General features: G+C 41.8%; 1 protein-coding gene across 2 annotated transcripts; it reads right to left on the bottom strand.

Annotated features, from left to right (window-relative positions):
• Window positions 1–1,260: 1,260 nt before the first annotated feature.
• Window positions 1,261–20,233, bottom strand: cass4 (Cas scaffold protein family member 4). 2 transcript variants are annotated; one of them, XM_085455638.1, is made up of 7 exons: window positions 20,114–20,233; window positions 6,456–6,833; window positions 5,718–5,801; window positions 5,523–5,621; window positions 3,127–4,419; window positions 2,944–3,024; window positions 1,261–2,813 (listed from the first exon to the last, which is right to left on the bottom strand). In XM_085455638.1, the coding sequence occupies exons 1-7, from the start codon at window positions 20,114–20,116 to the stop codon at window positions 2,409–2,411; spliced, it is 2,343 nt and encodes a 780-aa protein (XP_085311764.1). In that variant the 5' UTR covers window positions 20,117–20,233; the 3' UTR covers window positions 1,261–2,408. The 2 variants fall into 2 exon arrangements, with proteins under 2 accessions (XP_085311764.1, XP_085311765.1); XM_085455639.1 differs by lacking the exons at window positions 5,523–5,621; window positions 5,718–5,801.
• Window positions 20,234–20,654: the final 421 nt, after the last annotated feature.

Raw genomic sequence — 20,654 nt, 5'->3', positions numbered from 1 at the left:
CCATGATTCAGAAAAAGCTCATTTCCATCACCCATAATCGAATTTTATTAGTGTTAACGGAAAATGGCTGTATAACATATAGGAAATAATAATTTACTGGCTTTTGGTCATTTATGTGCGACTAGTCCAGTTGTCCTGTTGCACACATCCCTAATAATGACCTCGGTAAGGCTTTCTCCTGGCAACCGTTCTAAACAACCCATATGTGTCTTTATCTAACTTTAACCTTTAACATGAGGCAGGTCTGGGTGGCTTTTTCCTTTAATAAATGAAATCATTTAAAAACTGAATTCTTATTTGCTCCGGTTATCTTTGTCTAATATTAAAATTTGAAACACTTAAATGTGACAAATATGCAAAAAACAAACAAACAAAGTAACTAAGAAACCAGGAAGTGGGGAATAAAACGTTTTAATGGCAGTGTAGCTGATTTTGAGTTTGTGGCAGTTCCTCTGAGCATTGCAGCGTCTGAGTTTGAGCTGAATTAGCTGGGATGATACTTTTAGGAAGATTGTGTAACACATTCACAGAGAGGGCAAGTAATGAAGTACAAATACTTTGTTACTGTACTTAGGTAGAATTTTCTGAATTGGTTGAGTTTTTATTCATTTCTAAACTTTTTTTACTTCACTCACTACATTTTTAAACAAACATCTTTCCTTTCTACTCCCCACATTTTCAAAACAAGCTTCTTACTTTAGGTTTAACACATTAGAAGGCCGTTTTTATTTGCCATCACTGGAAGCCTTCAAACATCAAACTGATTTATGACACCATTCTGAGGATTAAAGTGGATCCGGAACCTCGTTTTTGGTGCAGATTTCTAGAATTTCTAGCCAGCGCTACAGATAGGAGAGAGCATAAATGGAGTAAGTGCCAGGTCATTTCAAATGTAACCTTTCTATCTGCTAACAGCAAACACACAAACTGTTTGTGTGCAGTTTGTCACACAATGTGTTACTGCTGTGTTTCACAGGGAAAGAGGAGAAAGAGAGCTAACTTCACTCAGAGATGGAGTCAAGAGAGGGGAAAGACAGGACGGAAGAAGAGAGGTTCGATTTGGTAAGGTAAGGACTGCTCAGTGACATTTGATAAAGTGGAAATTTAAAGCTTACGTGTAATGTCCTGATGTTTTAAATCAGATAACAGATCTGTATATGATGTGAAGTTGTTTTCATATTGTGAACTGTCCTGCAGAAAACAAACTGAGGCCTTACTCAGCAGTCGCATGAAAACGCTCGGCGGTTTCGTGAAGGAGTAACAGGTTAGCTTGGTGTACTGCGTACATTTTCAGTAAAGAACTGTGGTGGGCTGGTGCTCAGTGGCTGTGGTGCTCATGGTTAGAGTTATATTTGAATCTGAATTTAAGCTAATGATATTTATCACATATAAATGATATTCATGTATTTAATTTCACCTTTACACTAACTGTATACCATTAACCTGTTTGACATTTATTTCATGCTTTAAAGGGCTAATGCATGGCCGGTAAATCCCCCTCACAGTGTTTTGTTGCGTGCTTGGCCCTGCATGAATTTCTGCTGACTGAATGACAGAATACCACAGAAATTTAAAACAGAGAAAACAGGCTAACTGGCTCACAGAAAGCAAGTGAAAATAAATAAAACAGAAGTACTGAAAAGAACATCCAGGCAAACAGGTAGAAACAGAATACAAATCTTCCCCTTTGATCTCATGCAAAAGCATCATTTCAATACCAAGAACTAAGATAGCCGGCGGAACAGTTTGTAGGGGTGCAATGTTCTCATTTCCAGTCCCTTTTTAAAAAAATCTATTTTCTATAACATATTAACAAAGCAGAAAAATAAAGTTTTCAGTTGTGTGTGTCTGTGTTTTTATTTCAATATCAACAGAACTTCAACATATGTTGTACTCAGTCTTTTGTCAAGTAAATTTTGGGAATGCATAACAAATGTTTTTTGAAATATTTACATAGATATTAACAAAAAGTAGACTGTAACAACATGCTACTCAGAAGAATATGTTCCATACACAATATAGTAAAAAAACAATGAAGAAAAACACAGATAACCAACAAAACTCAAAGAATATACATTTCCCATAAGTCTAGAAAAAAATACTTTATACTCTGTACTTAAAATGTATTTTAACATTGGCTTAATTACAGCATCTCGAATGTGCAATTTATATTGATACTGCCTTTTAGTACAAATGCAATACCTTTTTGAAATAACCTGTGCCGGCGGCTTTTTTCTACAGTTGTTAATATTTAAACAGCAACCTGCATTCATCAGCAAAAGCAACAGCATAGTTAGGCTCAGAAGTTGTACACTATAAACATGATTAAAAAAGAAATAGCTACATGACTGATGAATAAAACCTTCCTCTTCACATAGATCTGTACGCTTGATACCGTGGGCTCACCCTCAGAGCTCAAGCGATAGCCGAAAGTGCTGTGCTCTCTGGGCCAGCTGCGTTGCAAACTCTTGAGCTTCGCGAAGAGCTTGCTTATCAGGAAAGTGCAGTGCCGCCTTCTTGGTGGCCACAGCTAGCTGCTTCAGGAGAGCGCACAGGTGGTTGCTCTTACACAGCAGACTTTGGTTAGACCCTTTACGATGGGCTTCCCTGTACAAAGTGTCTACCAGTCTCTGGCCCACCATAATCACCAGCTTACTTTGTGAGATGAATTTCTCTGGTGGCTGGCCATCCTGAAGGCTTCCCACAAATCCACCAATGGCCTTTTGGAGAGCACCAAAGTAAAGTCTACAGTGCTCTGACATGGAAGATAATTGCTTTTCTTCGGTGCCAGAGTCGGAGGAGTGTTGCTTGGCCTGGGCAGGGGAGAAACAGAATAAAGGTAAACATGCCTTCTAGACTGGTTTGTCTGCTTCAGACTAAAAATCCTTTTATAAATTAAAAGGTCTGTTGTACAGGACTGTGTCAGCTAATGAGGAGACATACCTTCGTCGTCTCTGTTCTTGGTGTGACATTCTCTTTAGGTTCCTTCTGCACTTCCTGCTGTTTGTTTTCCGCTTTCTTGGTCTGAGGAAAATTCAAAGCCAATATATTAATAAGTATGCAGCATGGGTTTCTTGTGGCTAAAAAGTCATCTTTGTATTATGACAGAGGAGCAGAAGTTGATACCTGCAGCTCCACATAAACGTTGTCATCCTCAGCTAAGTCCCCTTCTTGTTTGGTTTTGTCAGGACATTTTTTTTCTGGAGGGTCCGTGGTGTTTACAGACTCTTGATCTCTCTGAGGAGTTCGGAACAGAAGCTTGCCATTGGCGTTGATGATCGATACTAGGCGCTTTACATCATCTGGAATAGTTCTTGCCACCATAACAAAGCGCTCCAATTGGTCAGGTGTCTGGACCTTCCCCGGTTCCTGACTGAGCTTATTTAGAGGCCATTTGGCCTCATTCAGATTACTCACTGTTTGTTGTAAAATCACACCTGAATCCTCTATGATGGAAAGCTGTTTAAAGAGCCTGGTCTGCAGGTTGGCATCAGTCAAACGACGGGCATTTCCTTTAACATCTAGGGCAAAGTTTAGGAAGCCTGTCAGAGAACAAACAATCAACTCTGCTGCTTCCTTGATCTCCTTGAGATGTTTCTCCAGATGTTCCTTACACCTCCAATGACTGCTGACAAAATGCATGAGTTTGGGCACAGCTTCACAAACAGATTCCTGCAAGTCCAGCAGTTTGCGGCACGCCTCATCCTGACCGAGTGTTACTTCTCGCAGAAGCTCGGGGGAAGAGGAGCTCAGGGCCAGAGAGTCACAGGAGCTGTTGGAAGAGCTGGAGGCCGTGCTGATTCTTTGATTATCTGCTGCAGACAGATGCTTGTTTCGACCTTGCTCATCTTCACGCAATGCAGTTTGCCCGCTTTCTTGAATGCCGTGAAAGGTTGTACAGACCAGAAAGTTCCTCATCCGCTGCAGACGCACTCTTTGGAGTTCAAAATCATTGCTTGAGTTACCCCTGCACTCTATGGGGTTTTGATCATTGGGCTGATCGGTGACACCTTGGATGAGGTGTTCCTCCTTGGCTGGAACCACATATACAGACTCTTCTGTTGGCTTCGGGGTTGGAAGTTTGTTGTAATCTTTTGGTAATACTTTTCTTTTAATCTGGATATCGGGAGATTTTGGTTTGGGTATATCATAAAGCAATATAGGTGGACTTTCTTTTCGATGTGCTGGAAGAGTGTCATACATCGGCCTGGAAATTGATTTGCTGGACAAGGTATCAGAGATGCCACGGGATGGACTTTGTTTCTCAGGTCCCACTGGCACATCATAGATCAACTCAGGTTTGCGAGAACTGGGAAGGGTGTTGTATCCATCTATCGTTTTATTTCGGGATTCTGTGGCTGATGGAATGGGGATGTCATAATTTGGCTCCTGAGAAGGGGGTGGTGGGACCGGATACACCTGTGAACAAGAACAAAGTTGTTCAACACTTAAAGTACAAGTCCTACATCTGTTTTGCGGGAAACCTGACAGTTGAGTTAGTGCCCTGGGACTTTTGTTTCCCAAACCCGATCCAATGAAGCATCTTTTGGATGTTCAGGAACAAACTTGACTCATAAAGGCCCAAATTAGCACTTCATCGACCCCAAAAATTTGCTGGTAACATCCCAGTGCCATAAGTCAGATCTATGTCCTTACCCTGATAATCAGCAGTACTTTGTTAGACAAAGGAGTAACAGGCAGGTTAATTTTGATGTTTTGACTGATTTTCTGTATTTAAAAATAATAACAGACCACATTTATAAAAGGCACCAATCCTTGCTTCATTAACCTCTTAACATCTACCGTGCTAGTTTTGTTTTGGCCAAATGCCAAAGGAAAAAAAAATGTTACAAAATATTAGATTTCAAAAGAAATCTTCATACATTTTTACATCTCAGGCTTCATGTTCCAAACAGGTGAAAACTTTATAGAAAGAATGGACATTAACCAAATCTAAACCATATTAACCTTTGAAAGATATTACGAAATGAATGACTTGGTAGAGAAATTTATGGAAGAGGATTAGGGCCACTGGAAAAAAGTGGGCAGGTCTTTTTTTTCCCTTTTCTAGAATTCTGAGAAAAAAGTCAGAATTCTGACTTTAATCTTGGAATTCTGACCTTTTTCTTTTCAGAATTCTGGAAAAGAAAAAAAAGATGTGCTCACTTTTTTTCTCAGTGGCCCTAACAATCAAAACTGCTCCCAGCATTCATAGATGTTTACATCTGCGCTGTAACTGCAATAATTTAATCAACCGATTCACACTACAACCTGGGTTTGCCTCTTATCTGTAGTTACTTTTATTTAATTTAATAACTGTTTATAGTAACCATTGTCCTTGATGTAAATATGCATGAAATAAATTGTGTATGATTCTGTTCTGTGTCCTGTGTACTGTTTGTTTGTATATGTGTCTTTCTGGCTGCTGTTACAACCAAATTTCCCCTTGTGGGACAATTAAAGGCTTATTCTATTCTATCCTCTTCTGTAGAAATGAATCCTCTAAAACATCTGAAACTTACATAAGAGTCTTCTGGTTTGCTACACATTAAAGTCTCCAGAGAGTTAAGGCCCTTCTCCAGAACTTGCATTCGTGGCATCGGTGTAGGAGGCGTTGTCTTCTGCGAATAGCACATTAGAAAGAAAATGAAGCTGTCGGACTAAAGCCCAATCAAATAGTATCATCTAAAGTTATCTTGACTTTGAGACATTCTTACAGTGTAAAAGGAAGCTTTTTTTGGTTGGTTCGGCACATCGTACATCTTCCCATTTGGACTGGATGCTGTACTGAAGGATGAAGGCTGCAGACAAAACAGTCAGGCTGTAATATTGGAGTTGACTGGCAGCATTTGCTCTGCTTTGATCAAAGCCACTTTTCCCCACTGACACATGCGTTAACACGTTTATGGGGACAGTGTTTGCTCTGAAGCCTGTTGTAAGTGCTATTATTCATACACCTTGCCAATTAATGCAGCTCTGTAATGAAAACCATGCTGTTCAGTGACAATTAGGTAGCTACTGTAGAGAGAAACAGGACTTCCCTGGAGCAGGAGAGGAAATGGTGAACATGCGGGAATATATCCCCCTCCTTCTGCTGCAAAGGCAGCCGCACAGACACTTCTGTTTTTCTGGGGTCCCTGTCAGCATGTGCTGCTGTTTGCAGTTAAAAGTGTCTGAAGTCTGTGTCTGTTTGGCTTTTACAGGCCCATAAAGACCCCAGTGCTGCATGCCTGTCCCCATGGAGAGGCCCCTGGTCTCCATCTGCAAGCTCTTTTGTCAGCAGGGGTTTCATTTCTACAACATTTCTACCTCTCTAATCATGAGCATTAACACTTCCTAAGAAGCATGAATGACTTTGACCTCGGACAAACAGACTGGCTATCAGCTACAACGAGCTCCTTTCCAAAAACTGCAAAATAATAATTTTCTAAATATAGAAAAAAAACGACTTGTACCTTGTGTGCTTCGGGTCCTGGTGCTTCTGGACCTTTTGAAGCCAATAAGTGAGCAGAGGGGACCTTGTAGATCATGTCCATGCGTTCATAAGCAGGACTGCTGGTGGTTCTGGGTGTCTGGTAGATATTTTGCACACTGTCATCAGTTTTACCATGAGTTGACCTGGGCACTTCATGCACTGCTGGTGTCACCATCTGCGGTAAGAGCTTTAGTCTGTTTGCAGGTGCCAGGCCATGTCGTCCATACAGAGAGCACATCCACCACCCACTGGTTCCAGCCACGTTTGGATTTATCACTGTGAGGATGTCGCCCTTTCTAAAGGCCAGTTCATCTGGACACTCTGCTGTGTTGTCATACAGAGCCTTTGCTAATTGGTTCTAAACAACAACAAAAAAAGAGAGACAAATAAAAAAGGGTTAGAAGATTGCATGTGGTACTACCACACAGGAAATAGGCTGTGGTCACGTATAATGGTATTTCCTCTTGCAAAATGTGAGTCGAACTCAGTCGTCAGACTCACAGGGGAAAAAATCATAACCCGATTGAGGGTCTAATTCTTCAATGGCAACAATGCCAAGCCCAGCTGCAAACCCTACGCTAGCCATAGTCCTGTGTTTTAGGAATGAGCAAAAAATACTGTTAACAGCTTCTGATATGCATCACTCATACGTGCGTTTTGTTTCCCGATTATCAATAGTTGGAAAAGAAACTAAGATGACTTATTATGATGGAAGTGGTGAAAGTCAGGATTATTACCTGTAATAACTTAGACTCCAGAGATAAATTAACTTGTTAACTTCTTTCAGTGACATATTTCTTTGCTTTCACTTCCAGATTGCACTTCCTATCGAGAGGAAAATAGAAAAGCTTCCCCTGTGGGCGATACATTTTGCTAAACTTGTTTTGAATCCCAGTTGCAATTTCTAAAAGAAGAGTGGCCGCTGGGTCTTGTGAATGTTTTGTAGCTAAACCACTGCCAAGCATTGGTAAGCATTGTTAGCCATCGTTAGTTCTCGATTCCATAAAAGTACCCAGCTCTTCTATGTGTGACATGTGTATATATAACATGTGGTGTGTGAGAGTTTCTTGCAGCTTAAGCCTTGTTTTCTGTGGTAGCCGTGTTGTGGGGAGACATTCAGTATGAGAACACAGATGTCACACACACACACACACACACACACACACACACACACACACACACACACACACACACACACACACACACCTAAACCAAAAACAATGGGCAGTGTTGAATGCATAGCAAATAGTGGTATGGTGTGCAGCCACCAACTCAAAAGAGGAAAGAGTTCAGGCACTAACGTAGCTCATAACTCTGTTTTCAATTCTTGTGAATATCGTGCATATCAAAGGTTTTTTCATCTATAAATTTAATTCACTTCGACAGTTTTGAAAGGAGCATGGAGAGCCAAACCACTAATTTATTTGCCTGTAAGCAAAGACGTGGACATTGCTACTGACATTATTGGGTTGTGTCTTAAATCATGTTTTTAAGACTCGAAGATTTTAAGTTGAAAGATTTTTTTAAAAAGGCATGTGAAAAGGAGTGTTTTTGGTTAACGACATGTCTCTCACAAGTCATTAACTAATTATCAAACCATAGATAAAGCTTTTTAAAATGTTATCATGCAGAATTTGTGATTTAGCCCATAAACTCAGGAAAGCGTTGATGCAGTTAAGTGTACTGGCCGTATATACAGCAGTGCTTAAAATATTTTAACCATCATATCTGTCACAACGGGACTGAACGGACTCACGCGCAGGCTCTGAGTAGGGAACAATAAAGGTTTTTTATTTACAGAAGCACCAGGTGATCTATTTACACAGTGGGGAAAAGACGGGTTCCAGGAATCCACACACGAACAGGGGGGGGAAAGACACTTGCAGTCCACACACGCTCCAAAGTCCTCACTCCATCCACGCTCCACGCTCCTCTTCACACTCCACAAGAAACACAAAAGCTCGCTCCAATCCTCACACACTTGATCGCTCAGGTAACACAGGGGCAGGTCCAGGGAAATCTATTCACAGAGAAGCAAAAGGTTACTGTAAGAAGATCGCTAGGGAAACACGAGAACGAACTGAGCTGGGGTTAACACTAACGAGAGTCGGCAACGGTCCAGCGACGAGAAACACAGGGCTGCCGTCTTATAAAGGAGCTGGATCACTCGTAATGAGCCACAGGTGCGTGGGCCAAGGGCAGGAGCCCGCAGGTAAGCTCCGCCCAGGCAGAGGGAGGAGGGAAAGAGGGGAAAGGAGAGAGCAGGAAAAGAATAAAGGAATACAAAACATATGTAGCCGTACTGAGCCGACCGGGTAGGCACAGGGACCCTGACAATATCAGTCTCTAGTTAACACTGACTTGAGTGCTAAACAAAAATAGAGAACAACTTTTTTCTGGTGGTCATGCAGGTTGTGCATAAACTTCTGGGTTTCCATGGTAAACTGGTGAGACAGGATGCTGCTGGATCAGCCTTTACTTTGAGATCAGCTGTGATATGAGCTTTGTGTGGAAACACAGCTAGCATTAGCAAGAAGATAAGCTTCAGTGATGTGTAAGAGATGACTTTTCTCTCACTTAACAGCTCGGTCAGCATATGTGATGCAGAGAAGATCAGTTGTTAACTTCTTTAGCATTTCAACAAGGAAAGCTGTCGGTCTAGTGTAATAAACAGGCACGGCTCAGCAGCACCTTCAGATTAGCTGACTGAATGAAACACGTTTAAGCAGCCCACACTTTACCTTCATTTTTCAATAATATTCACTGTAGACATCGACAGTTAAGCATGTCACAAACTGCTCGAGCCTTTTAATTCAGCTGATTTTTTTTTTTATATTTTAATTTACTGTTTTTAAACAGTAAATCAGGCCTGTGTTTCTGTTTATTTTCAGAGACACATGATGCCCACAGGTCAGCCATTACAAACTGATGATTTATTGAATATAATGCTGGACACTAAACAGAATCTAAAGTATTTAAAATGAGCTTATGATCTGAAACATACGCAGCAGTAATATTCATCCTTTTAACACTGATTAGGAACATTTTTCATACCTTCTGTAAAAATCACAAAATACCACTGCCACTGCTGTAACCTCCTTTTAATGCTGTTTAAACATCAGAGTCTATGGGAATCGACTCGCTTTTTGAGAGTCAGATGACCGCTAGAGGAAGCGCAGTTTTGGGGTCTTTCTGGTGGTGTAATTTCTCAGCATCAGACATTTCCCACTAGCTTGTGACTGAAAAGCTTCTGAAAAGCTTCGATGATTACAGATTATGCTATTAAATTGTTTGCTCACACCTACTCCTGTTCTTTAAAGCTAATACGTATGATGACGGATAGCTGGGTTACTCAAACACAGTTGCACAGACGTTGGGATAAACAAATACCGACATGACCTCCCGCTGATAACTCTGTGTGCGGGGAGAGGTTGGGGCAGGGGTACTCTGCTGGCTCTGCCCTCTCTCTGAGGGTGAATCTTCTGAAACAAAGAGCCCATTCAACATCAGAGACCAACACGCTCAGCACCTGTTGGGATGCGGGCCTGTGTTGCACACTGACCACAGCAGACCACGGCCTCCTGTCAACACACACGCGCAGACACATGCAGCAAGCCTCAGCAAACTCCTTAATCCTCGGGGTCATGCTACAGACGTGCAAGTGAAATACACAGGGTCCGATGACAGTCAGGCACCGTGGCACTGCGATCTACTTTCTCCTTATAATAATCATGCACATTATCCTGAGAGGACAACTGCTGAGCTTCATTATAAACTATCCAAACTCTATATTTAACACCCATAACCCATGAATGCACGTAAAAAGACTGACCTAATTGTCGGTGGCCAAATTTCATATATAGCCCTTATTTGAATGACACGCCGTCTGACATTTATAGGTCGCTCGTCCTCGGGTGGCACATGCACTCGTCCGTCCTTGCCTTGTGGCCGTGGTTCTGTGTCTGTGTGTTGATCCCCGAATATAGTGACAAAGTCAGATTCAGCTGTGACTCTTTTGGATTCCTGCACGCGCCTGCTTGTGCAGATCATGCCCGTGGACAGCTGGGCTTCAGCACTTCAGCTGGACAGCTGCCTCTGCCTCTCCCATCTCTTCTCTGTCCTGTTCACAAATTAACATCAGCTCACCAACGCAAGGACTGGCTACTAAAAGTCAGGTGTAGAAGCCAACGAGTTGTAGCGGTTGTACATCGTGCGCTCTAAAGATAAAATGTCTTGTTCCAAACCTCACCTCACGGAGCGACCTGGATTAAAAACAAATCTGACACGTTTCACATGATGTGTTTATTTCTATTATATTAGTTGCATAGATTAATGTGTTGTTAAAAAGGTGAAAGTGAATTGGTAACACTGATGTCATTGTACCTCTTTTAAAAGGTCAACAACAGCAATACCAATGCACAAAAATACCGCATTTATTTTAGTCATTGTCATGCCAGGAAGCATCATGACTAAATGTGAAACAGTGCCACTGTCTCAAAATGGTATCATGTTAGATTTATTTAAGCAAACAGCCTGGTGTCCAGGATTGAAGTAGTTCAAGGAAAGGAAACTTCTTGATGTTACGCCACAGATATATGACACAAATGTTACATGCTCACATCTCTGTGATGGGCCTTAGGATGGACACAGAGCTCGGACAACAACCGGTGTCAGCGGTCAGGGAGGGGACGTTGATCTTAGCTTACGCTATGGACTCTTCTTCAACGATGCCGTTCAAAAGCCCAAAACAGGTGTAGCCTTGCTAATGTAACAAAGACAACTGCAAGTATGGAACAAAAGAGAGAAACTCATAAACCACAAGTCCTCACAAACAGATCAGTTATAGAATTTCACAGTCATTTATTTATAATCGACCAGCTTCTACATGTATACACACACGTATTAAAATATGAGCACATATAAACTGCATAGGTGGTAACAATTCAGTCGTTTCTAACAACGAAAGCACAGACTGCTCGGTCATCATAACGTCATCATTCAGACTCTGCACTCTGCAAAGTCGGTGACGACACTGCTAAAGGTCTTGGCGTACACGGCTCTGTTCTTTCCTTCCCCTTTTTAGCTCCCTTCTTTTTCTGTTTGGCTTGCTAACCATAATTTGTACTACCATTGCACCATTGAAGTACTCTGTAAGACACATGCGGAAAACAACTCGTTGCATAGCTGATGCTACCGGGTTGATTAATCACAAATGACAGACAGCTAGGTCAAAAAGTACAGGTCATATATCTGAACCCAAACCTGTCTTTAATCAGCCGAGTATAAAACAACTGGGTAAAAATTTGGTTCATAGTGAAAATTTGTACTGCACAATAAAGTTAGGCTTAGGTTCACAAAGTAGAACCATGAGTTACACAAATAATGAAGCTCTTATGATGTGTCCAACTTGAACTTAAAGCTGTGCCATGTGGAGGGAGGGGCTTATTTTTGTAGTCATGTTGATTGGGCCTTTGAGTCTTTGGCTGCCAAGCACATGGTGACTGTGGGAAGGACAAACTCTTTTTTAACAGGAAGTGGTCTTTTGCTAAACTAAGTCAAAGAAGGCGGGTCATCTGCAGCAGTGAGGGGATTTCAGAAAGACCGGCCTGTCTCAGAGCTCTCCAATGCCCCATTACTGGACTTCTCGAAACTCACCTCTCTAACAAGGCCAATGTTTTCATGTGATCCATTTACTTTTTGTAAAAGTTTCCTACATATGAAGATACAAATCTTCATTACTATTAGAAACTGTTAGTGAGGTCACGGTGGTCAAAATGCAGTCCGTCACAGGCTGTGAGAGAGTTCACATAGAAACTCGTTGCTTCTTGTGTTTATTCACAATTCTACTGCCAAAGTATTTTGTAACCAGTGACGCACATTCAGCGGGTATTTTGTAACTGTACTACAAACTGGGAAGATAACTGGAACTCTTCTTCCTGTATAGCCAAAGAGCATCGTGCAAGTCGTATTTATGTGGTAGTGTGTACCTTTAGAGCCAGTGGAACATGAACAAGCTTAGGATCAGTTCCTAGTGTGGGAACATCCCCCTTTTGGTTGACCAAGACACGAACTCGGGGTCAGGTCAAAGCCTCATCCATTATACCTTCAATGCACATCTGTCACACAGGACCAGAGATGCACTAGGATTTAAGAAACAAAAATTCTTTTCCCAGGCAGAGTGGTGGGAGTGCAGTGCCGGAGATGAGACATAGCTGAGATCAACTCCTGTCTTTAATGTGTGACGGAAGTCAGCTTGTAAATATGACATATTAGAATTTCCCACAGAAACAAAGACAGTGTTGGTGGGGGCGGTGTGTGTGTTTGTGTGTGTTTGTGTGTGTGTGCGCAGATGGAGACAGAAGGAGGAAAAAGCAAAGTGTAATATCCCCATAAATTATCATTTGACACGTGTGGAATCTGTCTCTGGTCAATCACTTTTTCAATCTTAGATGATCTTCAGATGTGCTTCGTGGAAAATCACTTTTGTCAACCTTCCCCCAACCCAAACAAACCCAAGAGGAGGTCAACACAGACTCTGTGGCAGTGACACCGACTCGCTGCAGCTGCCCTGGTATTTCCTGTACAGGAACTGGTGAGAACTATGTCAAAAACTCAACTAATGAAAACTTCCAAGCAGCTTTTGGTGGACGGATCTATGACTGAACTAAAGAAAAGAGACATTTAAAGTTTCAATACTCTTTTTCTACTGATGGAATAACTATTGGACTCTTTTGTTAAACCTGATCTCAGGATTAAAACTAGTAAGAAACAAAATATTTCCTTTTACAAATTAAAAGCGGATACATAAGAAACAAACGACACCATTTGGAAATTCGATGCTGCTGATGTGGTTTTTCTGCTACACTTCACTTGACAAGCGCAGCGTCTGTGGCTGAAGATTGAAGCCAACTCCAGAGTGCCAAAAACTGCAGTTTCTCTATTGTCTGTATGAGGCTAACTGTTTGTACAGCATAAACCATTAAATGACTCTAAACAAGAATTGGGTGATGAAAGTGTGAATTTATTTTGGACTCCCTTCAAGCGTGATCAGGTGTGAGTCTTCAATAAAGCGGTGACGCATCCGAACAACTTGTATCTGTTTATTTACAGGGAGTGCAGAATTATTAGGCAAGTTGTATTTTTGAGGAATAATTTTATTATTGAACAACAACCATGTTCTCAATGAACCCAAAAAACTCATTAATATCAAAGCTGAATGTTTTTGGAAGTAGTTTTTAGTTAGTTTTTAGTTTTAGCTATTTTAGGGGGATATCTGTGTGTGCAGGTGACTATTACTGTGCATAATTATTAGGCAACTTAACAAAAAACAAATATATACCCATTTCAATTATTTTTTACCAGTGAAACCAATATAACATCTCCACATTCACAAATAAACATTTCTGACATTCAAAAACAAAACAAAAACAAATCAGCGACCAATATAGCCACCTTTCTTTGCAAGGACACTCAAAAACCTGCCATCCATGGATTCTGTCAGTGTTTTGATCTGTTCACCATCAACATTGCGTGCAGCAGCAACCACAGCCTCCCAGACACTGTTCAGAGAGGTGTACCGTTTTCCCTCCTTGTAAATCTCACATTTGATGATGGACCACAGGTTCTCAATGGGGTTCAGATCAGGTGAACAAGGAGGCCATGTCATTAGTTTTTCTTCTTTTATACCCTTTCTTGCCAGCCACGCTGTGGAGTACTTGGACGCGTGTGATGGAGCATTGTCCTGCATGAAAATCATGTTTTTCTTGAAGGATGCAGACTTCTTCCTGTACCACTGCTTGAAGAAGGTGTCTTCCAGAAACTGGCAGTAGGACTGGGAGTTGAGCTTGACTCCATCCTCAACCCGAAAAGGCCCCACAAGCTCATCTTTGATGATACCAGCCCAAACCAGTACTCCACCTCCACCTTGCTGGCGTCTGAGTCGGACTGGAGCTCTCTGCCTTTACCAATCCAGCCACGGGCCCATCCATCTGGCCCATCAAGACTCACTCTCATTTCATCAGTCCATAAAACCTTAGAAAAACCAGTCTTGAGATATTTCTTGGCCCAGTCTTGACGTTTCAGCTTGTGTGTCTTGTTCAGTGGTGGTCGTCTTTCAGCCTTTCTTACCTTGGCCATGTCTCTGAGTATTGCACACCTTGTGCTTTTGGGCACTCCAGTGATGTTGCAGCTCTGAAATATGGCCAAACTGGTGGCAAGTGGCATCTTGGCAGCTGCACGCTTGACTTTTCTCAGTTCATGGGCAGTTATTTTGCGCCTTGGTTTTTCCACACGCTTCTTGCGACCCTGTTGACTATTTTGAATGAAACGCTTGATTGTTCGATGATCACGCTTCAGAAGCTTTGCAATTTTGAGACTGCTGCATCCCTCTGCAAGATATCTCACTATTTTTGACTTTTCTGAGCCTGTCAAGTCCTTCTTTTGACCCATTTTGCCAAAGGAAAGGACGTTGCCTAATAATTATGCACACCTGATATAGGGTGTTGATGTCATTAGACCACACCCCTTCTCATTACAGAGATGCACATCACCTAATATGCTTAATTGGTAGTAGGCTTTCCAGCCTATACAGCTTGGAGTAAGACAACATGCATGAAGAGGATGATGTGGACAAAATACTCATTTGCCTAATAATTCTGCACTCCCTGTAGTTGTTGTTTGTGGACGAGTAAGAACCCAGACGTTGTCTAATTTGGGGCTTGATGCTCTCTGCAGCAACACTCAGTCTTGTCTGTGTTAAGCTGCAGAAAACCGTTTGTCAGTCCATTAGAACAGATAGTTTATCCAGTTTACAAGGTTTAAAAGAGAGGTGCAATTGGATATCATCTGCATGCAAATGATAGGAAATGATTTTAAAACTAATAATAATAAGGCCTAATGGCAGGATATGTAATGAGAATAACAAGGGGCTTAAACATATCCTTGCAGAACACTGCATGAAAATTCAGCTACATCTGACCAAAAGGTTTCCACTGACACCAAAAGTGTTCTATTCGCCAGAATTGAAATGAACCATTTCACGACAGATCTGGAAACCCGGTATCAAAGGCTGAGCTACGGTCTACACAAGAACATGCTGTACAAACAGTAAGCCTCATATGGACAATAGAACAAGGACTGAGCAGTCACCGCTATCTGCGGCCATCGAAAGGTCATTTGTGACTTTAAGGAGAGCCGTTTCTGTGGAGTGCAACTTCCTAAAACGCGATTCAAAGTTATCAAGAATATCATGCTTCTCCAGCAGCGCCTTCCTTACTTGTGACCAAACAGCTTTTCCCGATCTGTGTCTAAAGACGCAGTTTTTAGATGTACCTTGCAAACCAAACGTTCTAATTAGAAAGCTTAAAGTTAAAGACCTGATAACTTAGCAGTTCATGTCTAAACCACTTGTGGATCTGAAAAACCAAAGTGTTAAAATGACCAAAACGCTAAAAGTGGGGCTGTGCTCAAAATCAGCGAGGGCGCGCCTGTGATACAGACTACAAATGGTAAATGGCCTGTATTTGTATAGCGCTTTACAAATGCACTACAGCATCTTTCATCTGCAGAGGTGTAGCATGAACAGTGGTTGACAGACTGGTCAAAGTGAGGAGTATTTCTACAGATAACACTCGGGCTGCAGGCCCACTGTTTCCCTGACAGGAACTTATCTCATTGCTTGCACTCTGGTTTTATTTATAGTCACACTTCCTCATGCTCATCTTCTGCATTTTCTCTCACTACAGATATTCACTACGGGATTGTTCAACATATTTTTTTCTTTGGGATCATTTTGATGCGTTAGTGCAGTTGCAGTAGTGAAGAGCAAGGCGACCGTATCAGCTCATTTTTGCAGTAGCCCTTGGGTGTCAAACATTCACATTTCATGTTATCGACATGTTTTCTTTACTTTTTGCACTCGAGTACGAAAAGGGAAAGACGTGCATGCAAACAGAGGGATTACTTAAATGTGCTTTGGTGGTGAAATTTGCAGAAATGTAGTAAACTTCATATGTAACTTCACTGATAACTGAGGAACTAAAATATTGTTTCCTAAATCAAGAATGAGCTCAAGTATGGCCACTGGGAAGTAAACATAGCTCAGTTTATTTACAAAAATCCCCACCGGGGGACTAAAATGACAGAATATATCTTTAACATGAGCTTTATGCCACAGAAGCCACAGGGTTTAGGGAGCATGTGGGGGGCGCTCACTATGCTACTGACATACTTACCTCAAAGGTTATACAATCTTGAGTTCATGAGACCTTCTATGAAATTAACATTATATTCAGTTCATTAGAACAGCGGTCCCCGACCTTTTTTGTGCCACGGACCGGTTTATGTCTGACAATATTTTCACGGACCGGCCTTTAAGGTGTCGCAGATAAATAAATACAACAACATAAAACCAGTACCGGTACAAAAAAAGAAATTTATTCATAACACACGTGAAAAGACCCAGGGAAACCGAGTTAACGATAAAAACCGATAAAAACCCTGAAAACCATCAATTTCACACCCGAGCCTCAACCCAGTACCAAACCACTAACGGACCGGTACTGGTCCTTGGTCCGGGGGTTGGAGACCCCTGTATTAGATGATAATGTTTCAAAAAGCCAAAACAAACTTTTGAAGAGAAACTCAAAGGTCTGATTTAAAAAATGAAATTGCTGTTTTGTCGGCAGGCTGATATTAGATGTTGGCTGATCTGCTGACATTTATGACAGCAGACATTTATACTCTCTGTGTCTTAAAGATAAATGAAATGTAGGCCAGTATATCTGAATATTGAAATCACCAAATATTGGTATTGGCCTTGGAAATTCTCTATCAGTCAGGCTCTATATAAACAACTATTTGTTGTCCGACTTAGGATGCTTCAGTTACGCTCTTGTGGTATAAATTTCCATTACATGAAAGTACAGCCCAACACTAACACATCTGATATCTGAGCGTCTGCTTTAGCGTCTTTTTCTTCACATTCTTTTGTTTTTCACTTCATTTCGGAAATTTTTAAATTATTTTTTAACATTGCAATTTACAGTACGTGCATCTAGGTAGGGCTGTTGCATTGGCTACTATAATATCTCTTTAGTAGTGGCATAAGCTGTTTTTTGGTCACTTGGGGGAGCTCAGCAAGCTGTGAGAGAAACTTAATTTGGCCTCAAACGACTTCATAAACACATCTAACTCTTTAGCTCATACAGTAACACACTGTGCGCTCAGTGAAGCTTTTATTTATTGCTCCTCACTGATGGGAGTAGAAACCAAAGCAATAAGCTGGAAGACACAATAAAATTCCCTCACATGTGAAAAAAAAAGCCATGTAAGGAATGAGCGAGCGTGAGCATTCTCCTCGTGTTTGTAGCTGATGGGTTCGTTTTTTTGCTTTTTGTTTCACAATTACCTTTTTGCTATTACAAACTTGAACAACTTGATCTGTTAGCTATGGTTTTCAGATAAACCTCCCACTAAATGAGCTGGATCCACTCATTTATCATTACTGTAGTAATTAGTAAGTACTGTAGTCTGTTTGAGGAGGATCCAGTTACCCACTTTATTAATGATTTCCTCAAAAGTCCTCAGGAGTTAAACGCACGACTGAAGATCACAGGAGTTAAATTAGCTCAAGAAACTTAGATCAGCTTCCTTTTGTGGGTGATGTTGTTGCCACTTCTCCACACCAGCCTCCTGCTGTGTAAACCTCTGTGACTGTGCACTGACTACTGCTCTCAGATGATAAAAACAGACACTAAGCAACACACTAGGCGGCCCAAAATAGCTTTCTGCATCCTGATAAAGGCAGGGATCGGGTATAAAACAACCTTCATGTAAGGTTCGATTGCTTAAACAGAGTTAGTCATCAGCCAAGCCAGACAGTATTTTTAAAGGGAAAATGAATAAGATGAGCACAGTCAAACTGGTTGCTTCGCTTGGGGATTGTCAGAGTGATGCATATCCTTTCCCACCACTGGTAACTCCAGATAGGGTTTGGGAAGATTGCGCTCTGCTGTTTCATTCATCATATAGAGGTTTCTAAACTTTTTCTACCACCCGACCTTACACACTGACTGGCCTGAGAACTGTCCAACGCAGCAACTGGAGCAGAATTCTCAGCTCACTTTAATGCTTTCCACATCTGCTGTTGGCCGCAGTGCTCCCCTGATCCGCGACTCTCAGAGTGCTTCAACAAACACTCGTTTCTGGAGGCAGAATGGTGAAAATACACGGTGACAACCGTGATACGGTGGGAAATGGTAGGATTCATTACCCAACTGGTGTGGCCTATATTAATGACTGTGAAGGTTCTCAGTCATCCAGCTCATCGTAGTCTAAGGAGCTTGAAAAGCATCTGGACTTCTTTAAGTTTCCTTGAAGATGTTTCACCTCTCATTCGAGAAGCTTCTTCAGTTCTAAGAGCGATTGGTGGAGAGCCCCAGATTTTAAGCCCTATGGGCGTGTCCCCAAGAGGGTCACTGACCCCCTATTGATCCTCTACCTAATCACATGAGCCAAGGTGTGAAAACGGGTGTGCGTCAGAAAAGGTATTACAGTATTAAAGTGTGCGTAAGCCCTCCACCAAGTTTGATTTCTGTAGACTTTTTCAGCATATTCCCAAATGTCACAGTGACTGCCTTTCACAATAAAGGCACACAAAATAAAGGCTCCAATAAAATGATAATGGAGGACACTGTGTCATAATGCACATGTGATCCTCTCAGGAGATCGTCCGCGTCCCTCTCACCCTATCCCAGCATCCCCTCCTTCACTACATTGTGAACCTCCTCTGTGGTCTTCCTCCTGCCTGACCGCTCCATCCTCACCCATCTCAGCCTTTCCTCTAACTTTGCCTCCAAATTGCTCAACCTGAGCTGTTACAATAATAAATGATTGTGTAATTGTTCTTTTTGTGCGTATGACAGTTCTGGTTACTGACTCATCATTCACTTGTATTTGGAGTTTAATCAGTTTCCAAAAAAGACAACAAACAAATCAACAACTTGACTAACACTTATTTTCTGTAATTTGCTATCGATATTAGGATAATATTATAGGGATTTTCTTTAAAATGAGGATAATCATTAAGTTCTGAAGCTGCAGCAGCCCTATTCGAAACAATCATAGTGTTTGGGCTTGAAAACCACAAACATATCTAGAAACCACTGCATTAGTTGCTGCAGTAACTATTTTTGTAACACGTAGTGGATGAGTGAGCTGAGGTTGCAATGCAATCAAGCCACGAAAGTTGATTTTCCACAGTGCGTAAAGTTTCGGTGATCAGATGATAGTTTGAATATTAAGAGCTTGTGTCTGTTGGTTTTATCATTCTGAAAATATCCAGCTTCACATCCTCAGTTATCTGCGGCTGAGCAACTTCTAAAGGCTTTTGTGTTAACGAGGCTCTTAGAGTTTCCCTCTCAGCTGCGTCAGGATGGACTCAGGTTACAGCCTACAGTAGAGCAGGTCACAGGGGTGTGTGTAGAAATAGGTGGTAGCCGACACCGCGGCTTAAAGCGAAAGCCGAGCAGGTGGTCTACAGGCACATTCCTCTGACGGCAGGACACAACAGGGTGGATGCTGCATTACAAAGTAAAAGCTGAGTAACTGTTGAAGCGCAGAAGCAGCTGCAGCACTCACCATGATCGTTAAGGAAGTAGCTGCATCCACACAGAGAAATAAATCCGTCTGCCGAGGGTCGCAGTTTCAGTGAAGCGCGTGTATGTGGAAAGTCTGCGTGCTGTCCTCTTCCTCCGTGCCTCACAAGCATATTGTCTGAGCTGTCACGGCGAGCCCGGCTGTTTTACACAGGGCGGAGAAACTCAGCTGCTTTCCCGCAGCCCCATTGGTCAGAGAGACACTCCTGCACACACTCACACAAACTTGTGCCCCACCCACTGCTTTTCTTTGTTTTAACCCATCTTCATGGCACTCTGCACTTCTTTTACCCTCAATTTTTCTTGTAAAGCAGAAGTACCCTGCTCACCACTAGTCTGCCCTTCCAACTAACTGAGGGAATTTTTCTCATTGCCTTTTATTGCGTTTCCTCTTTATGTTTAAATATGGATCATTTCTCTATATTTGTGACTGATTGGTTTGGTTGGGTTAGCCAAGAAAACGGTGGCTGTTGAAAGCACAAATTCTTGGGACTTTCCTTATTGTTGTCTGAATGACATACGGC

This window comes from Copadichromis virginalis, linkage group LG5, assembly GCF_057382275.1.
Source record: "Copadichromis virginalis isolate Kocher_CV1m ecotype Utaka linkage group LG5, C_Virginalis_male_GT1.1, whole genome shotgun sequence".
Classification (NCBI taxonomy): Eukaryota; Metazoa; Chordata; class Actinopteri; order Cichliformes; family Cichlidae; genus Copadichromis; species Copadichromis virginalis.
This window is presented reverse-complemented; position numbering and strand designations above follow the sequence as displayed.

What these genes read in the sequence shown, in the direction of transcription:
- cass4 (XM_085455638.1), bottom strand. An exon ending in ACGTTTATGTGGAGCTGCAG is followed by an intron (nt 3,025 to 3,126) that starts GTATCAACTTCT and finishes AATTTTCCTCAG; the next exon opens with ACCAAGAAAGCGGAAAACAA. An exon ending in CAAGAACAGAGACGACGAAG is followed by an intron (nt 2,814 to 2,943) that starts GTATGTCTCCTC and finishes TCCCCTGCCCAG; the next exon opens with GCCAAGCAACACTCCTCCGA.